General features: G+C 37.2%; 1 protein-coding gene across 1 annotated transcript in view; it reads left to right on the top strand.

Moving 5' to 3' along the window:
- The first annotated feature begins 300 nt into the window (after positions 1-300).
- Positions 301-26,376, top strand: part of UGGT2 (UDP-glucose glycoprotein glucosyltransferase 2) — a 180,089-nt gene continuing 154,013 nt past the window's right edge. The window contains exons 1-4 of the mRNA XM_059902510.1: positions 301-483; positions 13,045-13,127; positions 17,426-17,556; positions 18,028-18,140. Coding sequence (XP_059758493.1) covers positions 332-483; positions 13,045-13,127; positions 17,426-17,556; positions 18,028-18,140 — 479 coding nt within the window. The 5' untranslated portion in view covers positions 301-331. The remainder of the gene's footprint in view (positions 484-13,044; positions 13,128-17,425; positions 17,557-18,027; positions 18,141-26,376) is intronic.

Genomic DNA, 26,376 nt, shown 5'->3' with positions numbered 1-26,376 from the left:
CTTCAGTCTCCTGGCCGCGTGCCCCAGAGCCTCTGTCCGAGAACCGGAGGTCCCAGTTGTGGACCCGCCGGAGCATCAACCACGCTCCGCATTCCGGCGCCGCCCGCACCTACGTGGCTCAGGGCTCAGTCCTCGGCGGCTCACGGGACGGCGCCAGAGCGCTCGGCGCATGCGCTCGGCCCAAGCCAGGCCCCGGTCCGAGTAACGGACTCGGGCTCCCTCCACCGGAAGTGGGCGGCCGCGCTGCGGGAGGAGCCAGCGGTAGCTTAGTGGCTGCGGGCTGTGGGCGCCGGGTCCGAGGGGATCGCGCTTCCTCCTCCGCGCCCGCGTCATGGCGAAGGCTGGCGACTTGGTGCGGCTGCTCCTGGGCTCCACCGCGCTCTGGCTCTCGCTGCTCGGCGCGCGGACCGCCTCCGCGTCCAAGGCGGTGACTGCCAACTTGGCCGCGAAGTGGCCGGAGACCCCGCTGCTGCTAGAGGCCAGGTGAGTGCGGGCCGGACCGTCTGCCGAGACCGCGCGGAGGGAGGGTCCGGCGGGGCCGGGACGCACGGGGCATCCGGGACCCCGACGGCGCCTGGGACGCCGTCTCTTAGCCCGCCGGCAGCCAGCTTCTTGCACCGCCGCTGGTGCTTTGACCCTCAGAGCATCACCTCCTCCCCCTGCTACCCTGTGCGTCGCACTCACTTGCAATTCCTTTTCCCCGCCTTCGTACTTTGCCTCACCCACGGGTTTTAAAACTTTGTTTAATTCGTTTGGATTTTCTTAGCATTTACGAAAGAGGAAAGGAAGAATGGGAGGTAGACCGTGGCGTTTAATGCAAGCTCTTCAATGGATGTAGGCAGTTCTTTTTAGGAACCGGTATTTGAAGCACCTGGCTTCAAGATGATAACATTATTCGGTCAGCTCCTAGGCTTCCTGTGGAGAAGACAGCTTCCCAAAGCCATTACTTCTTTCTGAATCTCATTCACTGGGGTTAGTGCATAAGGTTTCATTTATTGTGGAGAAACAAAACTTGGAGCTATTGAATTTTGCTCTTAGTATTCCAGTAGTTAAACAAAATTTGAAAGTTTTTTCCTGTTTTAACCGGCATGAACTTTTAATGCCGGTTGCATTTGTAGTTCACCAAAGCAACAGCTTTTGGTTCTAAAAAGAGTCTTCGTCACCCCACGTGACATTACATATGTAAGATATTGATACTAAAACAGATTTTTAAATTGAGCTATAATTGATGTAGCATATTAGTTTCAGGTGTACAACATAATTATCTGATGTATTTACATGTTGTGAAATTATCACCACATAAGTCCAGTTAACATCTGTCACCACACGTAGTTACAAAAGTTTCTTTTCTTGTGATGAGAACTTTTAAGATCTCTCTTGACAGCTTCACAATATACAGTACAGTATTAAAACTTTAGTCATCATACTGTACATTACATCCCCATGATCTATTTATTTTGTAGCAGAACATTTGTACTGTTTGACCACCTTCACCCATTTCACCTGCCTTCCTGCTTCTGGCACCCAATCTGTTCTCTGTATATGAGCTCATTTGTTTATTGATGTTGTGTTTGTTTTAAGATTTCATAGGGTATTTGTTCTGTCTGTTATTTCACTGAGCAAAATGCCCTCAGGTATATCGACGTTCTCACAAATAGCAGGATTTCCTTCTTATGGCTGAATGATATTCGTGTGTGTGTACCACATTTTCTGTATTCATTCATCATTCAGTGGATTCTTAGGTTGTTTCCATATCTTGGCCATTGTAAATAATGCTGCACTGAACATAGGAGTGCTTACATTTTTTCCAGTTATAGTGTTTTCACTTCCTTTGCATAAATACCCAGAAGTGGAATTGCTGGATCATGTGATAGTTGTTTTTAAAAAATTTTGACGAACCTCCATACTATTTTCCATAGTGGCTCCACCAGTTTACGTTCCCCACAACAGTGCAGAAAGGTTCCTTTTTCTCCACATCCTCTCCAACACTTGTTATCTCTTGTCTTTTTGATAATAGCCATTATTCTAACAGGTGTGAGGTGATATCTCACTGTAGTTTTGATTTGCATTTTTCTGATGATTAGTGATGTTGAGAGCACCTTTTCATGTACCTGTTGGCATTTGTATGTCTTCTTTAGAAAAATGTCTATTCAAATTCTGTCCAGTTTTTAATTGGATTGTTTGGTGTTCTTTTTTTCCTATTGAGTTGTATGAGTTCTTTACATATTTTGATTATTAACCCCTTATCAGATATATGATGTTCAGATATTTTCTCCCATTCAGTAGTTGCTTTTTCATCTTTTTTTTTTCTCACCCTGTCACATCTTACCCCTCCCCCTCCCCATATCCTCAAGTCCATTCTCTAGTAGGTCTGTGTCTTTATTCCCGTCTTGCCACTAGGTTCTTCATGACCTTTATTTTCCCTTAGATTCCATATATATGTGTTAGCATACTGTATTTGTTTTTCTCTTTCTGACTTACTTCACTCTGTATGACAGACTCTAACTCCATACACCTCACTACAAATACCTCCATTTCATTTCTTTTTATGGCTGAGTAATATTCCATTGTATATATGTGCCACATCTTCTTTATCCATTCATCCGATGATGGACACTTAGGTTGCTTCCATGTCCTGGTTATTGTAGATAGAGCTGCAGTGAACATTTTGGTACATGACTCTTTTTGAATTATGGTTTTCTCAGGGTATATGCCCAGTAGTGGGATTGCTGGGTCATATGGTAGTTCTATTTTTAGTTTTTTAAGGAACCTCCATACTGTTCTCCATAGTGGCTGTATCAATTTACATTCCCACCAACAGTGCAAGAGTGTTCCCTTTCCTCCACACCCTCTCCAGCATTTATTGTTTATAGATGTTTTGATGATGGCCATTCTGACCAGTGTGAGATGATATCTCATTGTAGTTTTGATTTGCATTTCTCTAATGATTAATGATGTTGAGCATTCTTTCATGTGTCTGTTGGCCATCTGTATATCTTCTTTGGAGAAATGTCTATTTAGGTCTTCTGTCCATTTTTGGATTGGGTTGTTTGTTTTTTTGATATTGAGCTGCATGAGCTGCTTGTAAATCTTGGAGATTAATCCTTTGTCAGTTGCTTCATTTGCAAATATTTTCTCCCATCCTGAGGGTTGTCTTTTGGTCTTGTTTATGGTTTCCTTTGCTGTGCAAAAGCTTTTAAGTTTCATTAGGTCCCATTTGTTTATTTGTGTTTTTATTTCCATTTCTCTAGGAGTTGGGTCAAAAAGGATCTTGCTGTGATTTATGTCATAGGGAGTTCTGCCTCTGTTTTCCTCTAAGAGTTTGATAGTGTCTGGCCTTACACTTAGGTCTTTAATCCATTTTGAGTTTATTTTTGTGTACGGTGTCAGGGAGTGTTCTAATTTCATTCTTTTACATGTAGCTGTCCAGTTTTCCCAGCACCACTTATTGAAGAGGCTGTCTTTTCTCCATTGTATATCCTTGCCTCCTTTATCAAAGATAAGGTGACCATATGTGCGTGGGTTTATCTCTGGGCTTTCTATCCTGATCCATTGATCTATAGTTTTGTTTTTGTGCCAGTACCAAACTGTCTTGATTACTGTAGCTTTGTAGTATAGTGTGAAGTCAGGGAGCCTGATTCCTCCAGCTCCATTTTTCGTTCTCAAGATTGCTTTGGCTATTCGGGGTCTTTTGTGTTTCCATACAAATTGTGAAATTTTTTGTTCTAGTTCTGTGAAAAATGCCAGTGGTAGTTTGATAGGGATTGCATTGAATCTGTAGATTGCTTTGGGTAGTAGAGTCATTTTCACAATGTTGATTCTTCCAGTCCAAGATCATGGTATATCTCTCCATCTATTTGTATCATCTTTAATTTCTTTCATCAGTGTCTTATAATTTTCTGCATACAGGTCTTTTGTCTCCTTAGGTAGCTTTATTCCTAGATATTTTATTCTTTTTGTTGCAGTGGTAAATGGGAGTGTTTTCTTAATTTCACTTACAGATTTTTCGTCATTAGTGTATAGAAATGCAAGAGATTTCTGTGCATTAATTTTGTATCCTGCTACTTTACCAAATTCATTGATTAGCTCTAGTAGTTTTCTGGTAGCATCTTTAGGATTCTCTATGTATAGTATCATGTCATCTGCAAACAGTGACAGCTTTACTTCTTTTCCAATTTGGATTCCTTTTATTTCTTTTTCTTCTCTGATTGCTGTGGCTAACACTTCCAAAACTATGTTGAATAATAGTGGTGAGAGTAGGCAACCTTGTCTTGTTCCTGATCTTAGTGAAAATGGTTTCAGTTTTTCACCATTGAGGACAATGTTGGCTGTGGGTTTGTCATATATGGCCTTTATTATGTTGAGGAAATTTCCCTCATGCCTACTTTCTGCAGGGCTTTTATCATAAATGGGTGTTGAATTTTGTTGAAAGCTTTCTCTGCATCTATTGAGATGATCATATGGTTTTTCTCCTTCAATTTGTTAATATGATGTGTCACGTTGATTGATTTGCGTATATTGAAGAATCCTTGCATTCCTGGAATAAACCCCACTTGATCATGGTGTATGATCCTTTTAATGTGTTGTTGGATTCTGTTTGCTAGTATTTTGTTGAGGATTTTTGCACCTGTGTTCATCAGTGATATTGGCCTGTAGTTTTCTTTCTTTGTGACATCTTTGTCTGGTTTTGGTATCAGGGTGATGGTGGCCTCATAGAATGAGTTTGGGAGTGTTCCTCCCTTTGCAATATTTTGGAATAGTTTGAGAAGGATAGGTGTTAGCTCTTCTCTAAATGTTTGATAGAATTCACCTGTGAAGCCATCTGGTCCTGGGCTTTTCTTTGTTGGCAGATTTTTAATCACAGTTTCAATTTCAGTGCTTGTGATTGGTCTGTTCATATTTTCTATTTCTTCCTGGTTCAGTGTCGGCAGGTTGTGCATTTCTAAGAATCTGTCCATTTCTTCCAGGTTGTCCATTTTATTGGCATAGAGTTGCTTGTAGTAATCTCTCATGATTGTTTGTATTTCTGCAGTGTCAGTGGTTACTTCTCCTCTTTCATTTCTAATTCTATTGATTTGAGTCTTCTCCCTTTTTCTCTTGATGAGTCTGGCTAATGGTTTATCAATTTTGTTTATCTTCTCAAAGAACCAGCTTTTAGTTTTTTTGATCTTTGCTATTGTTTCCTTCATTTCTTTTTCATTTATTTCTGATCTGATCTTTATGATTTCTTTCCTTCTGCTAGCTTTGGGGTTTTTTTGTTCTTCTTTCTCTAATTGCTTTAGGTGCAAGGTTAGGTTGTTTATCCGAGGTGTTTCCTGTTTCTTGAGATAGGCTTGTATTGCTATAAACTTCCCTCTTAGCACTGCTTTTGCTGCATCCCATAGGTTTTGGGTCGTCGTGTCTCCATTGTCATTTGTTTCTAGGTATTTTTTGATTTCCCCTTTGATTTCTTCAGTGATCACTTCGTTATTAAGTAGTGTATTGTGTAGCCTCCATGTGTTTGTATTTTTTACAGATCTTTTCCTGTAACTGATATCTAGTCTCATAGCACTGTGGTCGGAAAAGATACTTGATACGATTTCAATTTTCTTAAATTTACCAAGGCTTGATTTGTGACCCAAGATATGATCTATCCTGGAGAATGTTCCATGAGCACTTGAGAAAAATGCGTATTCTGTTGTTTTTGGGTGGAATGTCCTATAAATATCAATTAAGTCCATCTTGTTTAATGTATCATTTAAAGCTTGTGTTTCCTTATTTATTTTCATTTTAGATGATCTGTCCATTGGTGAAAGTGGGGTGTTAAAGTCCCCTACTATGATTGTGTTGCTGTCGATTTCCCCTTTTATGGCTGTTAGTATTTGCCTTATGTATTGAGGTGCTCCTATGTTGGGTGCATAAATATTTACAATTGTTATACCTTCCTCTTGGATAGATCCCTTGATCATTATATAGTGTCCTTCTTTGTCTCTTGTAATAGTCTTTATTTTAAAGTCTATTTTGTCTGATATGAGAATTGCTACTCCAGCTTTCTTTTGATTTCCATTTGCATGGAATATCTTTTTCCATCCCCTCACTTTCAGTCTGTATGTGTCTCTAGGTCTGAAGTGGGTCTCTTGTAGACAGCATATAGATGGGTCTTGTTTTTGTATCCATTCAGCCAGTCTGTGTCTTTTGGTGGGAGCATTTAATCCATTTACATTTAAGGTAATTATCGATATGTATGTTCCTATTCCCATTTTCTTAGATATTTTGTGTTTGTTATTGTAGGTGTTTTCCTTCTCTTGTGTTTCTTGCCTAGAGAAGTTCCTTTAGCATTTGTTGTAAAGCTGGTTTGGTGGTGCTGAACTCTCTCAGCTTTTGCTTGTCTGTAAAGGTTTTAATTTCTCCATCAAATCTGAATGAGATCCTTGCTGGGTAGAGTAATCTTGGTTGTAGGTTTTTCTCCTTCATCACTTTAAGTATATCCTGCCACTCCCTTCTGGCTTGCAGAGTTTTTGCTGAAAGATCAGCTGTTAACCTTATGGGGATTCCCTTGTGTGTTATTTGTTGTTTTTCCCTTGCTGCTTTTAATATGTTTTCCTTATATTTAATTTTTGACAGTTTGATTAATATGTGTCTTGGCGTGTTTCTCCTTGGATTTATCCTGTATGGGACTCTCTGTGCTTCCAGGACTTGATTAACTATTTCCTTTCCCATATTAGGGTCGTTTTCAACTATAATCTCTTCAAATATTTTCTCAGTCCCTTTCTTTTTCTCTTCTTCTTCTGGGACCCCTATAATTCGAATGTTGGTGTGTTTAATGTTGTCCCAGAGGTCTCTGAGACTGTCCTCAGTTCTTTTCATTCTTTTTTCTTTATTCTGCTCTGCAGTAGTTATTTCCACCATTTTATCTTCCAGGTCACTTATCCTTTCTTCTGCCTCAGTTATTCTGCTATTGATCCCATCTAGAGTATTTTTAATTTCATTTATTGTTTTTTTCATCGTTGCTTGGTTCCTCTTTAGTTCTTCTACGTCCTTGTTAAATGTTTTTTGCATTTTGTCTATTCTATTTCCAAGATTTTGGATCATCCTTACTATCATTATTCTGAATTCTTTTTCAGGTAGACTACCTATTTCCTCTTCATTTGTTAGGTCTGGTGTGTTTTGACCCTGCTCCTTCATCTGCTGTGTGTTTTTCTGTCTTCTCATTTTGCTTATGTTACTGTGTTTGGGGTCTCCTTTTCACAGACTACAGGTTCATAGTTCCCGTTGTTTTTGTTATCTGTCCCCAGTGGCTAAGGTTGGTTCAGTGGGTTGTGTAGGCTTCCTGGTGGAGGGAACTAGTGCCTGTGTTCTGGTGGATGAGGCTGGATCTTGTCTTTCTGGTGGGCACGTCCACATCTGGTGGTGTGTTTTGGGGTGTCTGTGGCCTTATTATGATTTTAGGCAGCCTCTCTGCTAATGGATGGGGCTGTGTTCCTGTTTTGCTAGTTTTTTGGCATAAGGTGTCCAGCACTGTAACTTGCTGGTCGTTGAGTGAAGCTGGGTCTTGATGTTGAGATGGAGATCTCTGAGAGATTTTTGCCGTTTGGTATTACGTGGAGCTGGGAGGTCTCTTGTGGACCAGTGTCCTGAAGTTGGCTCTCCCACCTCAGAGGCACAGCCCTGATGCCTGGCTGGAGCACCAAGAGCCTTTCATCCACACGGAAAAAAATGAAAAGGGGAAAAATTAATATATCCTGCTCCCAAAGTCCACCTCCTGAATTTGGGATGATTCGTTGTCTATTCAGGTATTCAACAAATGCAGGCACATCAAGTTGTTTGTGGAGTTTTAATCCGCTGCTTCTGAGGCTGCTGGGAGAGATTTCCCTTTCTCTTCTTTGTTTGCACAGCTCCCGGGGTTCAGCTTTGGATTTTTGCTTTTTCATCTTGTTAATGATTTCCTTTGCTGTGCAGAGGCTTTTTAGTTTGATATAGTCCTACTTGTTTATTTTTGCATTTGTTGCCTTTGTTTTTGGAGTGAAATAGAAAAAAATCATCGCCAAGACTGATGTCAAGGAGCTACTGCCTATGTTTTCTTCTAGGAGTTTTATGGTTTCAGGTCTTATGTTCAAGTCTTTAATCTATTTTGAGTTACTTTTTGTATATGGTGTAAGATAGTGGTCTAGTTTCGTTCTTTTGCACACGGCTATCTGGTTTTCCCAACACCATTTATTGAAGAGACTCTCCTTTCCCCGTTGTATATTCTTGGCTCCTTCATCATAAATTAATTGACCGTATATGCGTGGATTTGTTTTTGGGCTCTCTGTTCTGTCCCATTGATCTATGTGTGCCAGTACCATACTGTTTTCATTGTATAGCTTTGTAATATAGTTGGAAGTCAAGGAGCATGATGCCTCTAGCTTTTCTTAAGATTATTTTGAATTTTGGAGGTCTTTGTGGTTTCATACAAATTTTAGGATTGTTTGTTCTATATCTGTGAAAAATGGCATTGGAATTTTGATAGGGGTTGTGTTGACTCTGGATGTTGCTTTGCATTGTATGGAGACTGTAACAATATTCTTCCAATCCATGGACATAGAATATCTTTCCATTTATTTGTGTTGTCTTCATTTATTTCTGTTGTCTTCAATTTCTTTCATCATTGTCTTATAGTTTTCAGTGTACAGGTCTTTGACTGCCTTGGTTAAATTTATTCCTAGGTATTTTTTTGATGCAGTTGTAAACAGGATTGTTTTTTAAATTTCTCTTTCTGATAGTTCATTATTAATGTATAGAAACCCAACAGGTTTTTGTATACTGATTTTTGTATCCAGTAACTTTACTGAATTCATATATTCTCACAGTTTTTTTTGGTGGAGTCTTTAGGGTTTTCTATGTATAATGTCATGTCATCTGTAAATAGTGACAGTTTGGTTTCTTCCTTTCTGATTTGGATGCCTTTAATTTCTTTTCTTGCCTAATTGCTCTGGCTAGGACTTCAAGTACTAAACTGAATAAAAGTGAGAGTGGTCATCCTTGTCTTTTTCCTGATCTTGTGCCTGACTATGATTTTAGCTGTGGGCTTGTTGTATATGACCTTTATTATGTTGAGGTACATTCCCTTTATACCCACTTCGAGTTTTTACTCTTAATGGATTTTGAAATTTTTCAAATGCTTTTTGTTTTTTGCATCTATTGAGCTGATCATATGATTTTTATCCTTAATTTGTTAATGTGGTGTTTCACATTTATTGATTTGTGGGTGTTGAACCATCCTTGCATCCCTGGAATAACTTGATTATGGTGTATGATCCTTTTAATGTATTATTGTATTCAGTTTGTTAATATTTTGTTGAGGATTTTTGCATTTATGTTCATCAGGAATATTGACCTGTAATTTTCTTGTGGTGTCCTTTTCTGGTTTTGGCATCAGGATGATGTTGGTCTTGTAAAATGAGTTTGGGAGTGTTCCTTCCTCTTCTCTTCTTGGACAAGTGTGAGGATTAGTATTAATTCTACTTTAAATGTTTGGTAGAATTCACCAATGAAGCTGTCTGGTTCTGGACTTTTATTTGTTGGAAAGCTTTTGATTACTGATTCAATCTCCTTATTAGTAATAAATCTGTTTGGATTTTTCTGTTTCATGCGTCAGTCTTGATAGTTTGTACATTTCTAGGAGTTTATTCATTTCTTCTAGGCTGCCCAATTTGTTGGTGTATAATTGTTCATAGTCTCTTATGATCCATTGTACTTCTGTGGTATAGATGTAATAAAACAGTTTTTATTAAATAAAGTATTCTAGTTTAAAATATGTCCCCTTCCTCTACCTTTTCCCCAGTTTCTCCCATAGCTTGCATGGATCTGATCTCATACTCAGTTCCAAATCAGTCTAACTTCTCCCAGTATTAGGCTGATAGTTGCAATGTTTCAATTTCTGCTTGCCTCAGGAGTCTTAGAACTGGAACTCCTGTAGGATGCTCGTTAAGGCCCTTCACAATCTAGCCACACTCTGATGTACCAACCCCATTACTTGTAGTGGGTTGAATGGTGGCTCCCAAAAAGATATGTCCATATCCTAACCCCTGGAACCTGTGAATGTTACCTTATTTGGAAAAAGGATCTTTGCTGATGTAATTAAGTTAAGGATCTTGAGACAAGATTGTTATGGATCTGGATGGGTGCTAAATCCAATTTCCTTATAAGATACAGAAGAGGAGAAGACACATACAAGGAGGAGGAGGACATATGAATAGAGACAGAGATTGGATTGGTGTAGCCACAAGCCAAGGAACACCTTAAGCCTCCTGAAGCTGGAAGAGGCAAGGAAAGTTTGTCCCCTAGAGCCCTTGGAGGGAGTGTAACCCTACCAATACCTTGATTTTGGACTTTTCCAGAACTGTGAGACAGTAAGTTTCTGTTGCTTTAAGTCACCAAATTTTTGATAATTTATTACAGCAGCAATAGGAAACTAATTTGATTTTGTACCTTGAAGTGGGGATACTGATGTAACAAATACCTAAAAATGTAGAAATACCTGTTGAATCTGGCAGGAGCTGGAAGAGTTTTGAGAAACGTGGTAGAAAAAGCCTAGATTGCCTTGAGGAGACTGTTGGCATAAATATGGACATTAAAGGTGATTCTGTTAAGGACTTAGAAGAAAGTATGGAGCATGATAGAAAAAAGCTTCTGTCATCTTAGAGAATACTTACATGATTATGAATAAAATGTTGGTAGAAATATGAACATTAAAGGCACTTTTGGCAAGGGCTTAGAAGGAACTGAGGGATGTGTTATTGGAAATAAAGAAAGATGACCCTTGTTATATAGGCAGAAATCTGGCTGAATTGGATTCTACAGTTGTGTGGAAAACAGAACATGTAAGCGATGAACTTGGATATTTAAGAGGATTTCCAAGCAAAGTGTTAAAGGATTTCCAAGCAAAGTATCATCTGGTTTCTCCTTGTTGCTGTAACATGCAAGAGGAAAGAGAGAAATTGAAAAAGGAACTGTTAAGGAAAAAGGAAGCAGCCTTTGGTAATTTGGGAGGCTCTCAGCCTATCCAGATTGCAAAGGATGCTAAAATTAGGAAACTCGGTGTTGGGAATGCATGCTCTGTAAAGAAGGCCAAATGTGTGGCTGGATATCTTTTGTTGTATAGATTAGGTGTGTGACTTGTGGATCCAGTCAGCTATCTCAGCAGATGCCAGGAGTAAAGAGGGGCTTATCCAGGAGAAGGATCTGGGGAGGATCCTTGTGTGATGGCATGACCCTGGTGAGATACGTAGGAGAAACCCAAGGATTTTGATTGTTGCATCAATAGAAACACTGCCTGCTTGGATCAAAAGGGACAGAGACAGGATGAAATGAGAGAAGGCTGCCAGACTTCCAAAATTCTATAGGCAGGAAGTTGGCTGATAGAACTACATGGCTGCAAATGTGTGCTACACTTCAAGAAAAAGGGAGAATGACACTGAGGGCAAAGCCATGGCAGGCAGCACAGAGGGTGGAGCAATAAGCCATGGAGAGTTATGCTCAAGTCTTAAAAACCTAACAGAATCTTCTGCTGCAATTTGAACTTGATTGCTTGCTTGATTGCTTTAATACTTGCTTGGGATTGATGACTCCTTTACTTTCTACTTTCTCCCTTTTGGAATTGGAATGTCTATCTTTGGAATTTGGAACACCTATCTCACCATTGCATTTTGGAAGCATATAATTTTTTAGTTTTACAGGTCCACGTATGGAGAAGAAGTTTGCCTCGGGATGGATCATACAGGGCCTCACTCATACATAGTTTAGATAATTCACATGATAAGATTTGAGACATCTGATGATATTTACTCATGTATAAATTCTGCCATATGGAAGAAGCCTTTTACCTGTGATTGCACAATAAATGAGCATGTCAGTAGTTGTTTGATCAAGTCAATTAGGGAATAAGTGTTGCACTCTACTTTTCTAAAGGTTTTGTACCATCCCTGTCCTTTTCAGGTCACATCCTATTTAGTGATCCCCATAGTTTCCTCTGCTTTTAGTCTTTTTGTTTGTTTGTTTGTTTTAATGCCATTGAGTTGGACACCATTAATAGCAAGAGTTGCTTTGAAGTTGCTTATTACTTTAAATTCCTATGTCTGTCATGTTTATGTTGATGAATTAATCAGTTTTTCTCACCTCCTTTTCCCCCTTTAGTGACCATCTCAGACTCACAAGAATTTCTCACTCTGCATGTGTCTGGATGTCCTCAATACCTCCCATTTACATTAAGCATTAGTTTAGGTTTACTGAGGCTAAAAAGAAAGATAAGGTGGGCAGTAACAAAGAGTCTGTACTGTCTGTTTGGTGGTTGTGTCTCTTCTGGTTTAAATAGTTAAATCTACTTGTTTTAGTTGTCTTGCACTTTGTTTCATACAGGACTGAATAATCTTTCACTTATTTCATTATTTCCAAAAGGCTTTATATTGCTTTGGCTATTTTTTTTTATTACTTACACTCTGTGGATAAATGGAAGTTTCTTTGGGCTTCAAGACCAAAGACCTAATGCAATACATCAATTTTCTGTTAATTTTTTGATTAAGATATTTTCTGTTTTAAATAATAAAAGTATTGTCTACACAAATACGTAGCTAAATGAAAATAATCGATAATATGACTTTTAAAAAATGTTTATAAAACCAGGTTTTGGTTGTGAAAAATAAGCAGTCTGTTTTTTAACTTTTTACTTTTATATAACATTCTCTTTATTGCCGTTAAATTATACTTCTCAGTGGCATTTCACATGGAGACACAAAATAAATTATCCATTTTTTAGCTGTAGCTAATAAAGAGGAAAAGCCAAAAGTAATTTCTCATATAGTCTTTTCCAGTCATGATTATATGCTTGTAGTTAAGAATGATACCTCAGGTAAGAATCATCGATTTGTTCTCTTTTTGCATTATAGTAAATGGAAATCAGTGACTTTTATTTAAGGAGGTTTTTGTTTTTACCAGAAGTTGTAATTTGGCTCTAAAATATAGTTTATAGTATTGAAACCATTTTTTATTTCCATCGATTAACTGATTACTTTTATTTTTTTTTAATAGTGAATTTATGGCAGAAGAAAGTAATGTAAAATTTTGGCAGTTTTTGGAAACTGTACAAGAATTAGCAATTTATAAACAAACAGGTAGGTGATGTAGTACATATTTCAACTTTCAAGATATGTATCAATATTTATGTGCCTATATTAGATATGTTTATTGTTTTTAATGGTAAAGTTTAAGTGTAAATGCTTAATTGGGTTAGTAAGTCTGAATATTAAATTTGAAAAAAATGTTTTAATGGAAACTATTCCAAGCATCCATTTCCAAAAATATAAGGTTCTAATACTTTGTTATAAAAAAACTCATATGATTAGCAGTGTTTGGATATTTCATTATAATCAAGCAGAAATAGAAATTGTTGAATTATGGTTTTCTTTTTACCTAGATTTCTTTGAAATAGTATTAGTTTTGCATCTAGTAATACTGAGATTTTTTTGCCAGAATACATTTACTCCTGAACTCTTAGAGAGATTTTTAATACTTGTTCTTATCGAGTTAGGTAACCTGTGTGCTTTCATTTCATTATTTAGAAAATGGACTTAATTATTCCTACTTTTTTTTTAATATATATGAGAGTATATATCTATGTATACATACATATATTTTTAGAATGAACTAATGTTTATTAATGTGTTTCTTAAGGAAGATCAGATGCTGAAATTAGGTTTTCACGGCAGAGGCTAAAAGGTTAATTACTAATTATTATAAAGAAAGGTTAAAGAAAAAGGTTAGTTTCCTATCTCTACAGAGAATAGGATAAATGATATTAACATGGAATCTCTCAAGAGGGGATTCTTTAGCCTTTTAACTTAGAGAAAACTTCTTACTACCATGATTAAATAGTTTATGATTTTATTCCTGAGTGTAAATGTAAGATGAACAATGGTTTTGAATGTTTTAAGTGTTCATTTACTAGAGCCTGTTTGGCTTAAGTGGCTTTGAAGTTCAACAGTTTTATGATTTTATGAGATAGGTTTAAGATAAAGGGAGCAGACATGCCTTTAATGATATTTTAAACTGAAATATTTCCAAAAACAAGTAATTTGCTCTTTCAAAAAACTTTTACTAAAAAGCTTCATTATTCATTAATCATTATTTGAGTCACGAGAGACAGTATGCACTGCTTTAGATACTGAGAATACAAAGATGAATAAATGTGATCTGTGTTCTCCAGACCTTATAATGTGATGGAGACAGCAGAACAGCTACATGTATTATTAGGTGATCAGAACTTTAATAGGGAGGGATAGGTATAACACGGAAGTGCGTTAAGAGGCACCGTCAGTATTTCAGAGAGAGCAGGACAGCCTTTCCAGTGGTGAATGCTGGAGTTGAGTTTTGGATGATAGGATTTAACGAGGTCGTAGGGAAAGGAGACGAGCAGAAGAGACCACAGGAATAGATTATGTGGAGAAACTGTGACCACTTAGGAGTCTACTTGTAAAGCAATGGGTGATTGTTGTTCGTTGGTTTTGTATTTGTCCTGGTAATTTTAGTTTGGGTATTTGAGGTAAAAATAAGCTAGATTAATATGTCAGGTTTTCATGAGAGTTAAAAAATCCAACACCAGATTTCCTGGCTCTCACCTAAAATCCTGGGTGTACCTTTCCCAAATCTGTTGTTCTCAGTACATGCTTTATGGCCTTATTTGGTGCCATTTTCTACTGGAGAAGCAATCTTGAAAATTACTCTTATAAATTTTGAACTCTTTAAGTTGCTCAAATTTGTCAGCATATTTTATACCTAAATAAAACAGCATGTCTGGACAAACTGGTGGCAGGTCATCAACAAGTTGGAATATAAGCTCAGGAGTACCTAAACTCTACTTTAAGCATAGGAGATGTATGTGTTTCAGGGTTGAACCTAAAATGAATTGTATTAAATAAGAATTACTAACACAAAACTATAATTCTGTTGAACTTGTTCATAATGGTGAGAACCAAATGCATATTGCTGCCTCATTGCTGACCACGTTAGGTGTAGGAAGAAATGGTATACATGAGGAATTAAATATGTCACAAGCTATCAGATTTTACTGAATTTGTTTTCAAGACGTTATCCTAGAGGAAACATTTAAAATCCTTAGTTACTTGTAATTTTCTAGGTTGTTGAATCTCCATGAGACCCTCTAAATACTCTTCACTGAAAAATAATTTCAGTGATCTACTTGCCTAAAAAAATTGTAAAAGTTGAACATTAACTCTTTGAATTCAGGTGCTAGTTTCCTGCCATTTCGTGAGAACAGTTTACATTATGTGCCAGCATATTCAGACCTTTTAAACATTGAATTGCCTGTTTTTAAATCATTTTGTATGGGTCTGCCACAGAGTTATATATTTATTGATGTCTCAAGATTCAAGTGGCATGATATTAGCTAACCTTTGTAGTTTTGTGTGGTGAATCAGAAATATCAAGCAAGGTTTATCTGACTCCAGAGCCCCTATTTATTTCCCCTTCTCCATGTTCTCAGCATATAAAAATCTCATTCTCAAAGTCCTTCAAGATTTTAATGGTTTCTACACAAGTAGAGTTGCTCGTATATTTTAATGGAAAGATTTTTAGAAAATGCTATGACATTTCTAACTCAGTTACTTACAATTGAGAACCAGGTTTGGGGTAGGAAGATTGCCATCTGGACGTGTCACATTTGAAGTGCTTGTGGAATATCCAAGTGAGGATATCCAGTAAGCTGATGTAAGTGAGAGATTTAGGTTAAAAAAAAAAGCTAAGCTAAAAGGTAGAATTTGGGAGTTATCAACATCAAGAAGGTAATTGCAGTTATAGGGAAAAGAGATAGAATGAAAAGAAAATAAAGAACACCAGTATTTAAGAGATAACCAGAGGAAGAACATGCAGTAGAGACTAGGGAGCACCAGTGGAGGTGGGTGAAAACCTAGAAAGTGTGATGTCATGAAAGCCAGGGGAATATGAAGTGCTAAGTGACAGGCATTATCAAATACTAAAGAAGAACCAAGTAATATAAATACTAAGCTTTTAACAAAAGAAAAATTAGTGGTGACTTTGAGAGCACTTTTACTGGTATAGTAATAAAAACTACAGTAGGTTGAGGAAGTAGAGATAAGTATTGTTAAGTCTTTCAAGATTGACTATGAAGCAAATAAGGTGAATCAGTACCTGACTCATCACGTACTGCTGCCTCTCTTTTTTTTTTTTTAAAGATGAGTGATTTATGTATATTAAATGCCAATAGGTAAAAAATCAAGTGAAAGGTGAAAGAAATTGAAAAAGCAAAATCATTATCAGCAGGTTAGATGGTAAGCATGGATTTAGTTATTTTTAAACATTAGCTAAAATAGTCCAGTGCATCCATGATTATCTTGCAAGTTAAGCCTAAAAATACATAGGTTTACTTTCTGTAACCCCTGAATCCTATATCCATTACTACATTAGAGACAGCCTTAATAGTGACCTTGACAAATTTGGATGTCTGTGGTCAGGCACTACTCACATTTGTTTTTGTTGACCCTCTTCTCTGTTTTCCTATAAAACCAATGTCCTTTTGACTGATGTAGTCTTTTTTTTTGTTATATTATTACATTAATTTTGACTGTTTTGTTGACCCTATAGCTATTATGTCTTTTTTAAGATCCATTTTTAAGATAACATCTCTTCTCTAATTGCTTTCATATTGCTTTTACTATTGAAGGCAAGTATTGCCTTACTTTTTGATTCTTGGGGGGTAACTCACCATAACTTCCTGAGAAAATCACCTATAGTTTGTTAAAGTAGAAGTGAATGAGCACACCTACTCTCGTATGATGACTCTTTGAAATTACTGGATTAGGAAAGTATTATTGGCCTAGAATGAAGAGGTCTATTCACTTCTTAAATATTAATTCCAGAAATGTATTAGATGCCTGTTTTGTGTGCCAAGAGTAGAAAGGTATAATTGAAAGGCTAGAAAAGATTCTTGCCTTAACAGTTTATAGCTTAATGGGAAGGACAGCATTAAACAAATAATTATACAAATAGTTTTTAATTACTGTTTGAGAATTGATCTAGAGATGGTATAGAGTCCTTTGCTACTCTTAGTCTCCTCTTAAATTGTAAGTAGGGCCTATATCTTATCTGTGCATCATAACTCTACAACCTTGGAGTGAATTGGTCTGATATGTTGGCATCTTCCAAATAGATTTTAATGGCAAGATTATTTTCATCTCGACTTGTATTGATTGCCTGGACTTCACTGGAAGATAAAAATGAATAATAAACTGGAGATCTTGATTTTCCCTTTTGCTCTAACATCTTCTATTGCAAACTTAAAATATGACATCAATTTAATTTAGCTATACAGTGAGAGATGTGCCAATGTGTTGAATACAAAATACTAACATCCTTTTCTTCTGAATTCTTTTTGTAGAATCAGATTATTCTTACTACAACTTAATCCTGAGGAAAGCTGGACAGTTTTTAGACAATTTACATATCAATCTCTTAAAGTTTGCTTTCTCTATAAGGGCATACTCTCCAACTATTCAGATGTTTCAACAGGTATGTAAAAATACCCAACCTGTATTTGACAAAGAAGCATGCTAGCAATGTACATACATCTATCTTAATGTGAATATCTTTAGCTAAAAATCTCCAAACTTGTAATACCTGGTTCCATAGCCTAGCATCGATTATATTTTCACTGTTACCATTGATTATAATATAATTGAGTATTTTAGGTAATTTTGTAGTTATTTGGGATAAGGCAGTTACGAAGACTAATCACCAGTGAAGTGAACTGTAGTGACAATTTTAATTTAATGGGATGTTTTCAACAATTTCAAAGCATGTTTTCCTACTATACAGTTGATTTTGTTAAAATGTTTGATTCTGTCTATGTATTTTTACTTTAATTAGAGCAATAACTTAATAGTAGTTGGTAAGCTGTTTTAATCAAAGTAATGTGTAAGTTTTAAAAATGATATTGTAATTATCAACTACTGTAGCTAAGTGTAACCTTTGAAATCTTAGATTGCAGCTGAAGAGCCTCCACCAGATGGCTGTGATGCATTTGTGGTTATCCATGAGAAACGCACGTGTAAAGTTAGTGAGATTAAAAAGCTGCTGAAGAAGGCTACTTCAAGGTAAATTAATGATCGGCTATAGTGAAAGAAGTGGTTTATAAAAAGAGATGAGGAGTGAAATAGAAACTTCTTATAATAAAAAGTTTTAATATTCCAAGACATTGTATATTAAAGAATGTGCTCTCAATATATCTAAGTCCTTCTCTAAAGTATATAAGTACTTAAAATATTCTATCTTGATTAGCTTTTGATTTTAGAATACCAAAATACTATAAAATATATGAGAGATATATTTTATGTAACGTAAGTTGTTTTTCCAAATACAGGCAGACCTCAAAGATATTGTGGGTTCACTTCCAGACCACCTCAATAAAGTGAATACTGCAATAATTCACACAAATTTTTTGGTATCCCAGTGCATATAAAAGTTATGTCTACACTATACAGCAGTCTGTTGAGTGCCCAATAGCATTATGTCTAAAAAAATGTATACCTTAATTTTAAAATACTTTATTGCTAAAAACTGCTAACCATCATCTGAGCCTTCAGTGAGCCTTAATCTTTTTGCTGGTGGAGAGTGTGAAATATTGCAAGAATTACAAAAATGTGACACAGAGACAAGAAGTGAGCAAATGCTGTTGGAAAAATGGTGACCATAGACTTGCTTGACACCATTGCCAAAAATCTTCAATGTGTTAAAAATGAAATATCTGTGAAGCACAATAAAGCAAAGCACAATAAAATGAGGTATGCCTGTAAACATACAAAGCTGTGGATTTATCTAAGCTATATCTCTTTAAATATAAACTGAATGTATACCTTGGGAATAAAAAATTAATAACAAAAACAGTAGTATAGAATTGCTTTTTTATAATGCATTATTCAAAACCTTTTTCTTCTTCCAAGTATTTAATACAAATGAATATGAGAAGTAGGAAGGAGATTATTAATTTAGTAGTGAGTTTTACAGAGTAATGCCTGCCAGTATATGTTTTACTGCCTGATTGTTTATACTTTAAGAAGTATTAAAGTTGTTTCTCTAATTTTGAAAGAGTTCTTTATATATTAAGCAGTAACTTCTTTTATTTGTCGGAAACTTTTTCTAATATTTATTTATATGTGTATTAATTTTAATATAGAGAAGCTTTTATTTTTATGTAGCCAAATTTTTCCTTTATGTATGTATGTTTTTATACTTATACAGTTTTTCCCAAACCTGAGTGAGAGATTTTACTAATATTTCCCAGTAGCTTTCTTAAAGTTTTTGTTTTACCTTAAACTTTTAAACTATCTATAATTTATTTTCTTAGGAAGGCAAGGATCCAGTCAGATCTTTTTCCCCTCAGGTGGCTAGTCATTTATTATATTCATTATATTTATATTATGGTCTATTTTATAACTTTTTTCTATACTGTTATGTTTCTTGTAACAGTGCCATGTTGTTAGTATTTATTGCTTTATAATTTATTCCTGTATCTCACAGGACAGTTTCCTCTTTGCTGCTTTTTTTTCCTCCAGAATTTCTTAGCTCTTTGTGCTTGTTGATGCTTTCAAACTAACATTAGAGTCCTTTTTCTCCTACCAAATTGCCTCCCAAAAAAACCTTGGTTGGGTTTTAATTAGAATTATATCAAACCTATTAGTTAATTTTAAAAGAATTTAAATGTTTGTTATGTCAAATCTCTCAACAGATAACATAGTACGTTTTCTGTTCATTCCTTCTTTTAAAACTTTAAAGTTTTATAATTTACTGTGTTTTTAAAATCAGAAATAACTGTTTTGTTTTATCAGTTGTTTTTCATCTATTAAGATTAATTCAAAGTTTTTCTCTTTGGACGTACTGTGTATTATGGTAATATATTTTAAACTATTACACCTTTTCATTTCTAGGGAGAACTATTTGTTAATGGTGTGGGATTATCTTAATTTTTGTTGAAGTAAGATTGCTTATATCTTTATTAAGATTCATTTTTTTACTTTAATGAGATTAGCTATTATTTAAACTATTTATGCCATTTTTTAATGTTATTCTAGCTTCATATAGTGAATTAGGCAACCATGTTATTCTGTAAGAATTGGTGTAGCATAGCAATTACCTGTGCCTCTAAAGCATTAATAGACTATGAAATTGTCAGCCCTAATGCGTTTTTCTTTTCCTAGTGCATTTTTTAAAGGTAACTTTGGTAACTTTATTTTTTAATTTTTAATTTTATTTTTATTTATTTATTTATTTTTGGTTGCATTGGGTGTTCGTTGCTGTGCACAGGCTTTCTGTAGTTGCGGTGAGCAGGGACTACCCTTCGTTGTGGTGCGGTGGCTTCTCTTGTTGCAGAGCACGGGCTCTAGGCACGCAGGCTTCAGTAGTTGTGGCACGTGGGCTCAGTAGTTGTGGCTTGCAGGCTCTAGAGCACAGGCTCAGTAGTTGTGGCACACGGGCTTAGTTGCTCCGCGGCATTTGTGATCTTCCCGGGCCAGGGATCGAACCCGCTTCCCTTGTGTTGGCAGGTGGATTCTTAACCACTGCGCCAACAGGGAAGTTTGGTAACTTTTAGAGTTTATTATTGTTACTGTTTTCTGACATCTGATGTCTGATGTTATAATTTTCTTAGAGAAACTAATATTAAAGTTAAATATTTAATATTTAGATATTTAATCTAAAATTAAGATTAAAAAAAGGTTAACGTCAAGCCGTTTGGGAGAGCAACCTGCCATGGACGCTGTGAGTCCTTCCATGTTCTTGCCTGGTCTGACCAGTAAAAAATGCAAGACCTGAACTGCTCTATACCTGAACCGTTTCTCAGGGTTGTGTTTGTAGTGAGCAACCTTGAGGAACTAGGTAACGTTTCCTTCTGGAAAGAAGAACGAACTTGTTTACTGCTTGTTATAAAACTGTGGTTCCCCAAGTACAGTGATCCTCAGCTGCAACGTACACCCACTGTGTAGTATCCATTTAGCTCCATATTTTGTCCCTCAGCCCGCCTTGTGGAACTTGGGGAGCAAGTATAATGCTCATGCTGCTTGCTATGCTTTGAGCAATAAAGTCCTTTCTCTTTGACCCAGGAGTCTCAGGTCTTCTGCCAGAATCCATAAAATGACAAAAGCCTAACTTATTACTTTGTAAGTAGGCTAAAACCAAGCCTTAGACCTTTTATAGTTCTTGACAGTTTTAGAAACAAGAATGGGATGTTGACAGACACATGGCTTTCTGAAAGAGGAAGGACAAAGGCCCCCTGGGTTTGGGAGACAAAAGCTCAACACTTGGATTTCTTTCCTACTGCTCCCCTTCTCTTTCCCCCTGCCATTCTGCACTCCCTGTGCTCCTGGCTGGATGATAGCAGTCTTCTGATAACTGCTACTGTAGCCCCTCACACAGGATTTTTGATCTTTGTTCCTACAGGAAAAGACACCTAAACTCAATTGGTGGGCTTTGGAAGGTGCTCATAATGGGAAAGGGAATGAAAATGATCTCTCGACCAATCCGTTGTACTTTTATTTTTATTGTTTTGGCTCCCACATCTAAATCTATAACTGGTATTGATATTGTATGTGTATATACTTTGAATGCTGTGAATGCTCATGAAGTCTAAAGCGAGATACTCTCATTGGGAGACTACATATATACTATCTACTCCCAGGTGGTCCAGCAGACTCAACATAGAATCCCAGGGGGAGAAGGGGGAAATCACAACTTTAGTTACAGACTGAATGGCTGCTTGAATGCCCAGAGAGGCAGTTTCCAAGTACAATGACGCCACCTGCCTGACTCAGCCATCAAGTACACCCGATTTTAAAAAGAGAAACTTAAAATTGCTGAGCTTTAGTTGAAACTGAACACCTGACTCAGGCAGTCTTGTGACTGTACTACCTGATGTTTACATTTTGGCACAGGTCAACTAGGATTCAATGAGTAACAGGGTAGAAGGGAGTCAGCGAGTCTCTCTGGTCAAGTGGAAATAGTATATTCAAGAGTTACTTAAACCTTGTGTGATCTTAGGGTTACATGATGAAGTGGCAGCAGTTCCCCTTTGGGACAAACCCAGTGCCCCATTCCATTACCTGAAGTAAAATCTCTGACTCAGTGGGGCCCTCAATTCGCCATTGTTTCCTTTAATGCATGGATCAAGTTACTGATACACTCAGCTAAGTTACAGTCTGGTGGTGACTTAGGGCTGCTGTTGCAGTTTGTCCAGGCTGCAGCTGTGAAAAACCAAAAGCAGATGTGGTCAGTCCATTCAGTGGGCAGAATTCGAGGTAGTCCTCTTATCCCTGACGAATCCCTGACTCCTTAATGAAACTCGCTACATTTATACTGACCCCTGCGCTGTTGCCAGTGGCCTACCTATCTGATCTGACACTTGAAGACTACCAGATTAGAGGCACCACTCTTTGGGGCTGTACACTGTGAGAATAAACTGCACCTGCCCCTCTGACAGTCTGGGTTACTTCTGTAGATACACACAGCCCACACCCATTATCCAATGAGTCTGAGTGGAGTCGAGCTGCACGTCAAGACTGCAGCATCCAAATTGCTGCCGTTGCTACCTGACTCCACCATTGTGTGGAAGATGCACCATTATAGACAGGAGCACAATAAAGGACTACATGCTTCCGATGTAAGATCTACCACAGCATACCTGACTCTGACTTCTGCCCAGAGACGGTTTCTTTGTCTTGTGGTAAAGGTGTCCGCATTGCCCTGGGCCACCACCTGCTTCTGGCAAACTGACTATGTCAGATGTTTGACCCTGCTCTTGGTGCTACCTTTGGTGCCTCATCCCTGTTGAGACTTCTTTACGTTATGGTTTTGCCACTTAAGTCCAATCAGCCAACTCTGGCCGCACCACTGTAGACCTTGAATCTAAACTGTTATTTTTCTGGCTTTCCAGATCATCTATAGTCTGACAGCTACGCACCTTATTTCACAGAGGCCACCAACACTAGATCAGTAGTCAAAAGTACTCACTGAACATTCCACATTCTCTACCACCCACAGGCATCTGGCTTCTGAGCATACTAGAATGGCCTCCTCAAAAATTAATTCGAAAAGTTTTGACTCTACCTCTCTCACCCTCTGATCCATAGACTTTAGTAAGGCTGTTTGATCTCTGGATGTGACCATGCTCGGAAAGGTTCCATCTCTTGGCCACCTCCTGTGAAATGGTTAGGATGAAAGAGGTAGGAGGTTGTATGGATTTGTTCAGGATTCTACTGTGGCCATTGCTGGGTGTCATGTATCTTTCCTTCAGTCAGCAGCAGCCTCAGATCATCCTGGTTGGTATGGCCTCCATGTGGTAGCCCAGCCAGAAGGGGCTTGAAGAATTCAAACTTTAATTTTGGTCTAGCCCCCTGGATTGTTTTGTTGGAAAAGTGTGGTCCTAGATCATGAAGATAACCAGTTGGTTGAGTCCACTGCTTACCAAGTCTTTCTACAGTGACCACACAGGCCTAGCTGGGGGCCTATAATGGGCCTTCGTAAGTTTCTTAAAAATGCTCTTGTCTCACTTGAACCTGATTCTTCCAGATGAAAGGTGTGGGTATAAATAGAGGATGATTCGAAAATGGGTAAAATTGTAGGTATTGGGATGGGACACATTGATTTCATGGCTACTGAGGTGGAACTGCAAGTCTAGCGCCTGACCTTAGGCTCTGAAGGTGTGGGAAGGGGAAAAATTGTTTTCTTTGATCCTGGGTCCAGCACAGCAGCCTGTCAGAATAGCCATACAGTCTGCCTGAGTCGGCCAGCAGCTGTGGCTGACGGTCTCACCTGCTGCGGGGTTTGTCATTCCTCTCCATGCTGTGTGAACATGGCCGGTCCTGGGCCTGACTTGTGCCTGACTCCCATCAGTGGCAGCTCCTAAGCATGGATTCCTCCCTCCCCCAAATTCACGTATAAACATGTGGGCTGGGCAGCCTTCTTTTAATCTTAATGATACAAATGTATGTATACACTTCCATCTCCTGAGCAGCCTGGGGTTAGGCCACATGTGGTGGTTGATGCTGCAGCTACTAGGTGCAAGTTTAACAGTTTTGGAACTGGAGTGACACGTGCCATTTTGGGATTAGATGTTTGTATTTCTAGAAAGCAGGCACAGAATGTTTCCATTGGGGGTAGAGGTTGCTTTCTTATTATTGGCGGGGGGGGCACTCTGCCATAGCCCCGAATGTCCTTCTGGGCATGGTAAGACTGTGAGGACTTGAATGGTCTGTGCCCAGGCCATTTCTCAGGGTTGTGTGCGGCAAGTGACTTTGAGGGATGAGTTAATGTCTGCCTCCGGGACAAACAGCAGGTTGTTTACTGCTTCTTATAGAATGATGGGCTCCCCACACTCAGTGTTTCTTAGCTGTGGTGCGTACAGCTGAGCGTTCTTGTGTAGCATTCTTGTGGGTCCATTTCCACCCTAATGGAATGCGGGGGCCACAGGGAGCTTTTGCAAACATGCTAAATAATGCTCATGCTGCTTATGTGCCAGGAGTAGTAAAGTTCTTTGCTTTTGACCTAAGAGTTTGTCTTCTGCCAGGATCCATGAAACAACAAAAGGCAAACTTATTAGCTTGTAAGCGGGGTAAAATCAATTCCCTAACCTGACAGAAACTAAATGTGCATACATAGATATATATAGTGTCTTTTATATGTATATATACACACACACACACACACACACACACACAGTTGTTATATGTGGTATATGTGTGTATGTGTATGTATATGTGTATATGTATGTATATAGTGTTAATCTTTTTTTTTTTCTTTTTTGTGAACCTTAGGCACATAATTCTTGGTTTATGTCACACTATCAACATTGGTCCATGGTGGTTGTTTTTTCTCATTTAAGCAAATAATGTATTTACATACACACACACACACACACACACACACACACACACACACACACACAGTAATAGGAACATTTTAATTTTTTCCCTCTCTGTAGATGTTTCTCATTCCTAAATTTTGTTCAGTTTTCATTTTCTTTAAGTTTTTCCAGATTAGATTTATATTTTTTAAACATATAACTGATACACTTATTCTACTTTTTTTTTGTTCTAATGTATTGCCATTTGCATTCATATTGTTTCTTATTTTGCCTTTGGTTGAGTTAGGAACATGTTTTTTTTTTTGTTTTTTTTTTTTTTAATCATAACACATTTAGGGCATCAAAGTTATCTTTCTTTACTATATGGTATTCTTGTCCCAATTTCCTAAAAAACTCCTTTTATTTCCTTGTTGGGGGCAGGGGAGGAGAGAAAGTTATACTCATTTAGGACGATGATGATTGCTGTCACTTTCTCCCAAATAAATAAATGACATTTTAGTGTAATATCTGTCAAGTTTGGGGCAGATTCAGACCATGGATCTTTGAACCATGGAACAGGAAGTAGAGAGAAAAAGAATTACACTATCTTTCTTTTTGGCTAGTACATTGTTGTATTTCAAGTGGTAAGGTGTATTATGTTTTAAGTAGGAAGACATCAGTTACGATTCTAAGTTAAACGGCGTAGATTTTATAATTACTGGGTTTTACTCCCAAATTATAGTATAAAGTTATTATTAGTTTTCAGCTTCATTAAGAGTTTTCGTTTTTTTCTGTGTCTTTGAAAATATCATTGGAGGTTCTGGGAAATGTAGCATTAAGGTCTGCTCTCCAAATGCCACTTCAAATCTGTGTTACCCTCCTTTTTTTGTCCAAAATGGAAAGCTGCATTTTTAAAAAAATTTTTATTGGAGTATAGTTGATTTACAAAAGCTGCATTTTAAAAGTTAAAAAAATTATATGTGGTCATTATTAAAAAGATTCAAATACTTCAGAAAAAATACAAAGTAGAAAGGGAAAATGACCCATAATTCTGTTAAGTTTGGTACATTTTTTTCTTTTTAAATACATATATTCACATGCAGATATATTCTTTTTTTAAAAAACCTACATGGGATTGTACTATAAAGGATGTCTTAGAACCTTCCCCCACTGAATTATACATCCCTACATATCTTGAATATAAATAAATATAGGTCTATGCTTTGTCATTGTGGAGCAGGACCCATTTATATAGTATTGTATTTTCCACCTGACACATAGTAGATGCTCAGATATTTATCAAATGAATGATACTGTGATTAAATGAACAAGTACATTTAATTATCCCACCCCTTGTGATAGATATAAGGTATTTTACATTTTTCCTCTATTATAAACAATATCTAGTTGAACGTCCATGTACATATATTTTTTATGTACATGTATCTTTTTTTTTTTAAAACATCTTTATTGGAGTATAATTGCTTTACAATGGTGTGTTA

The sequence above is a fragment of the Balaenoptera ricei genome, chromosome 18 (genome assembly GCF_028023285.1).
Source record: "Balaenoptera ricei isolate mBalRic1 chromosome 18, mBalRic1.hap2, whole genome shotgun sequence".
Classification (NCBI taxonomy): domain Eukaryota; kingdom Metazoa; phylum Chordata; class Mammalia; order Artiodactyla; family Balaenopteridae; genus Balaenoptera; species Balaenoptera ricei.
Note: the sequence above shows the minus strand (reverse complement) of the source record. Positions and strands in the feature narration are given on the sequence as shown.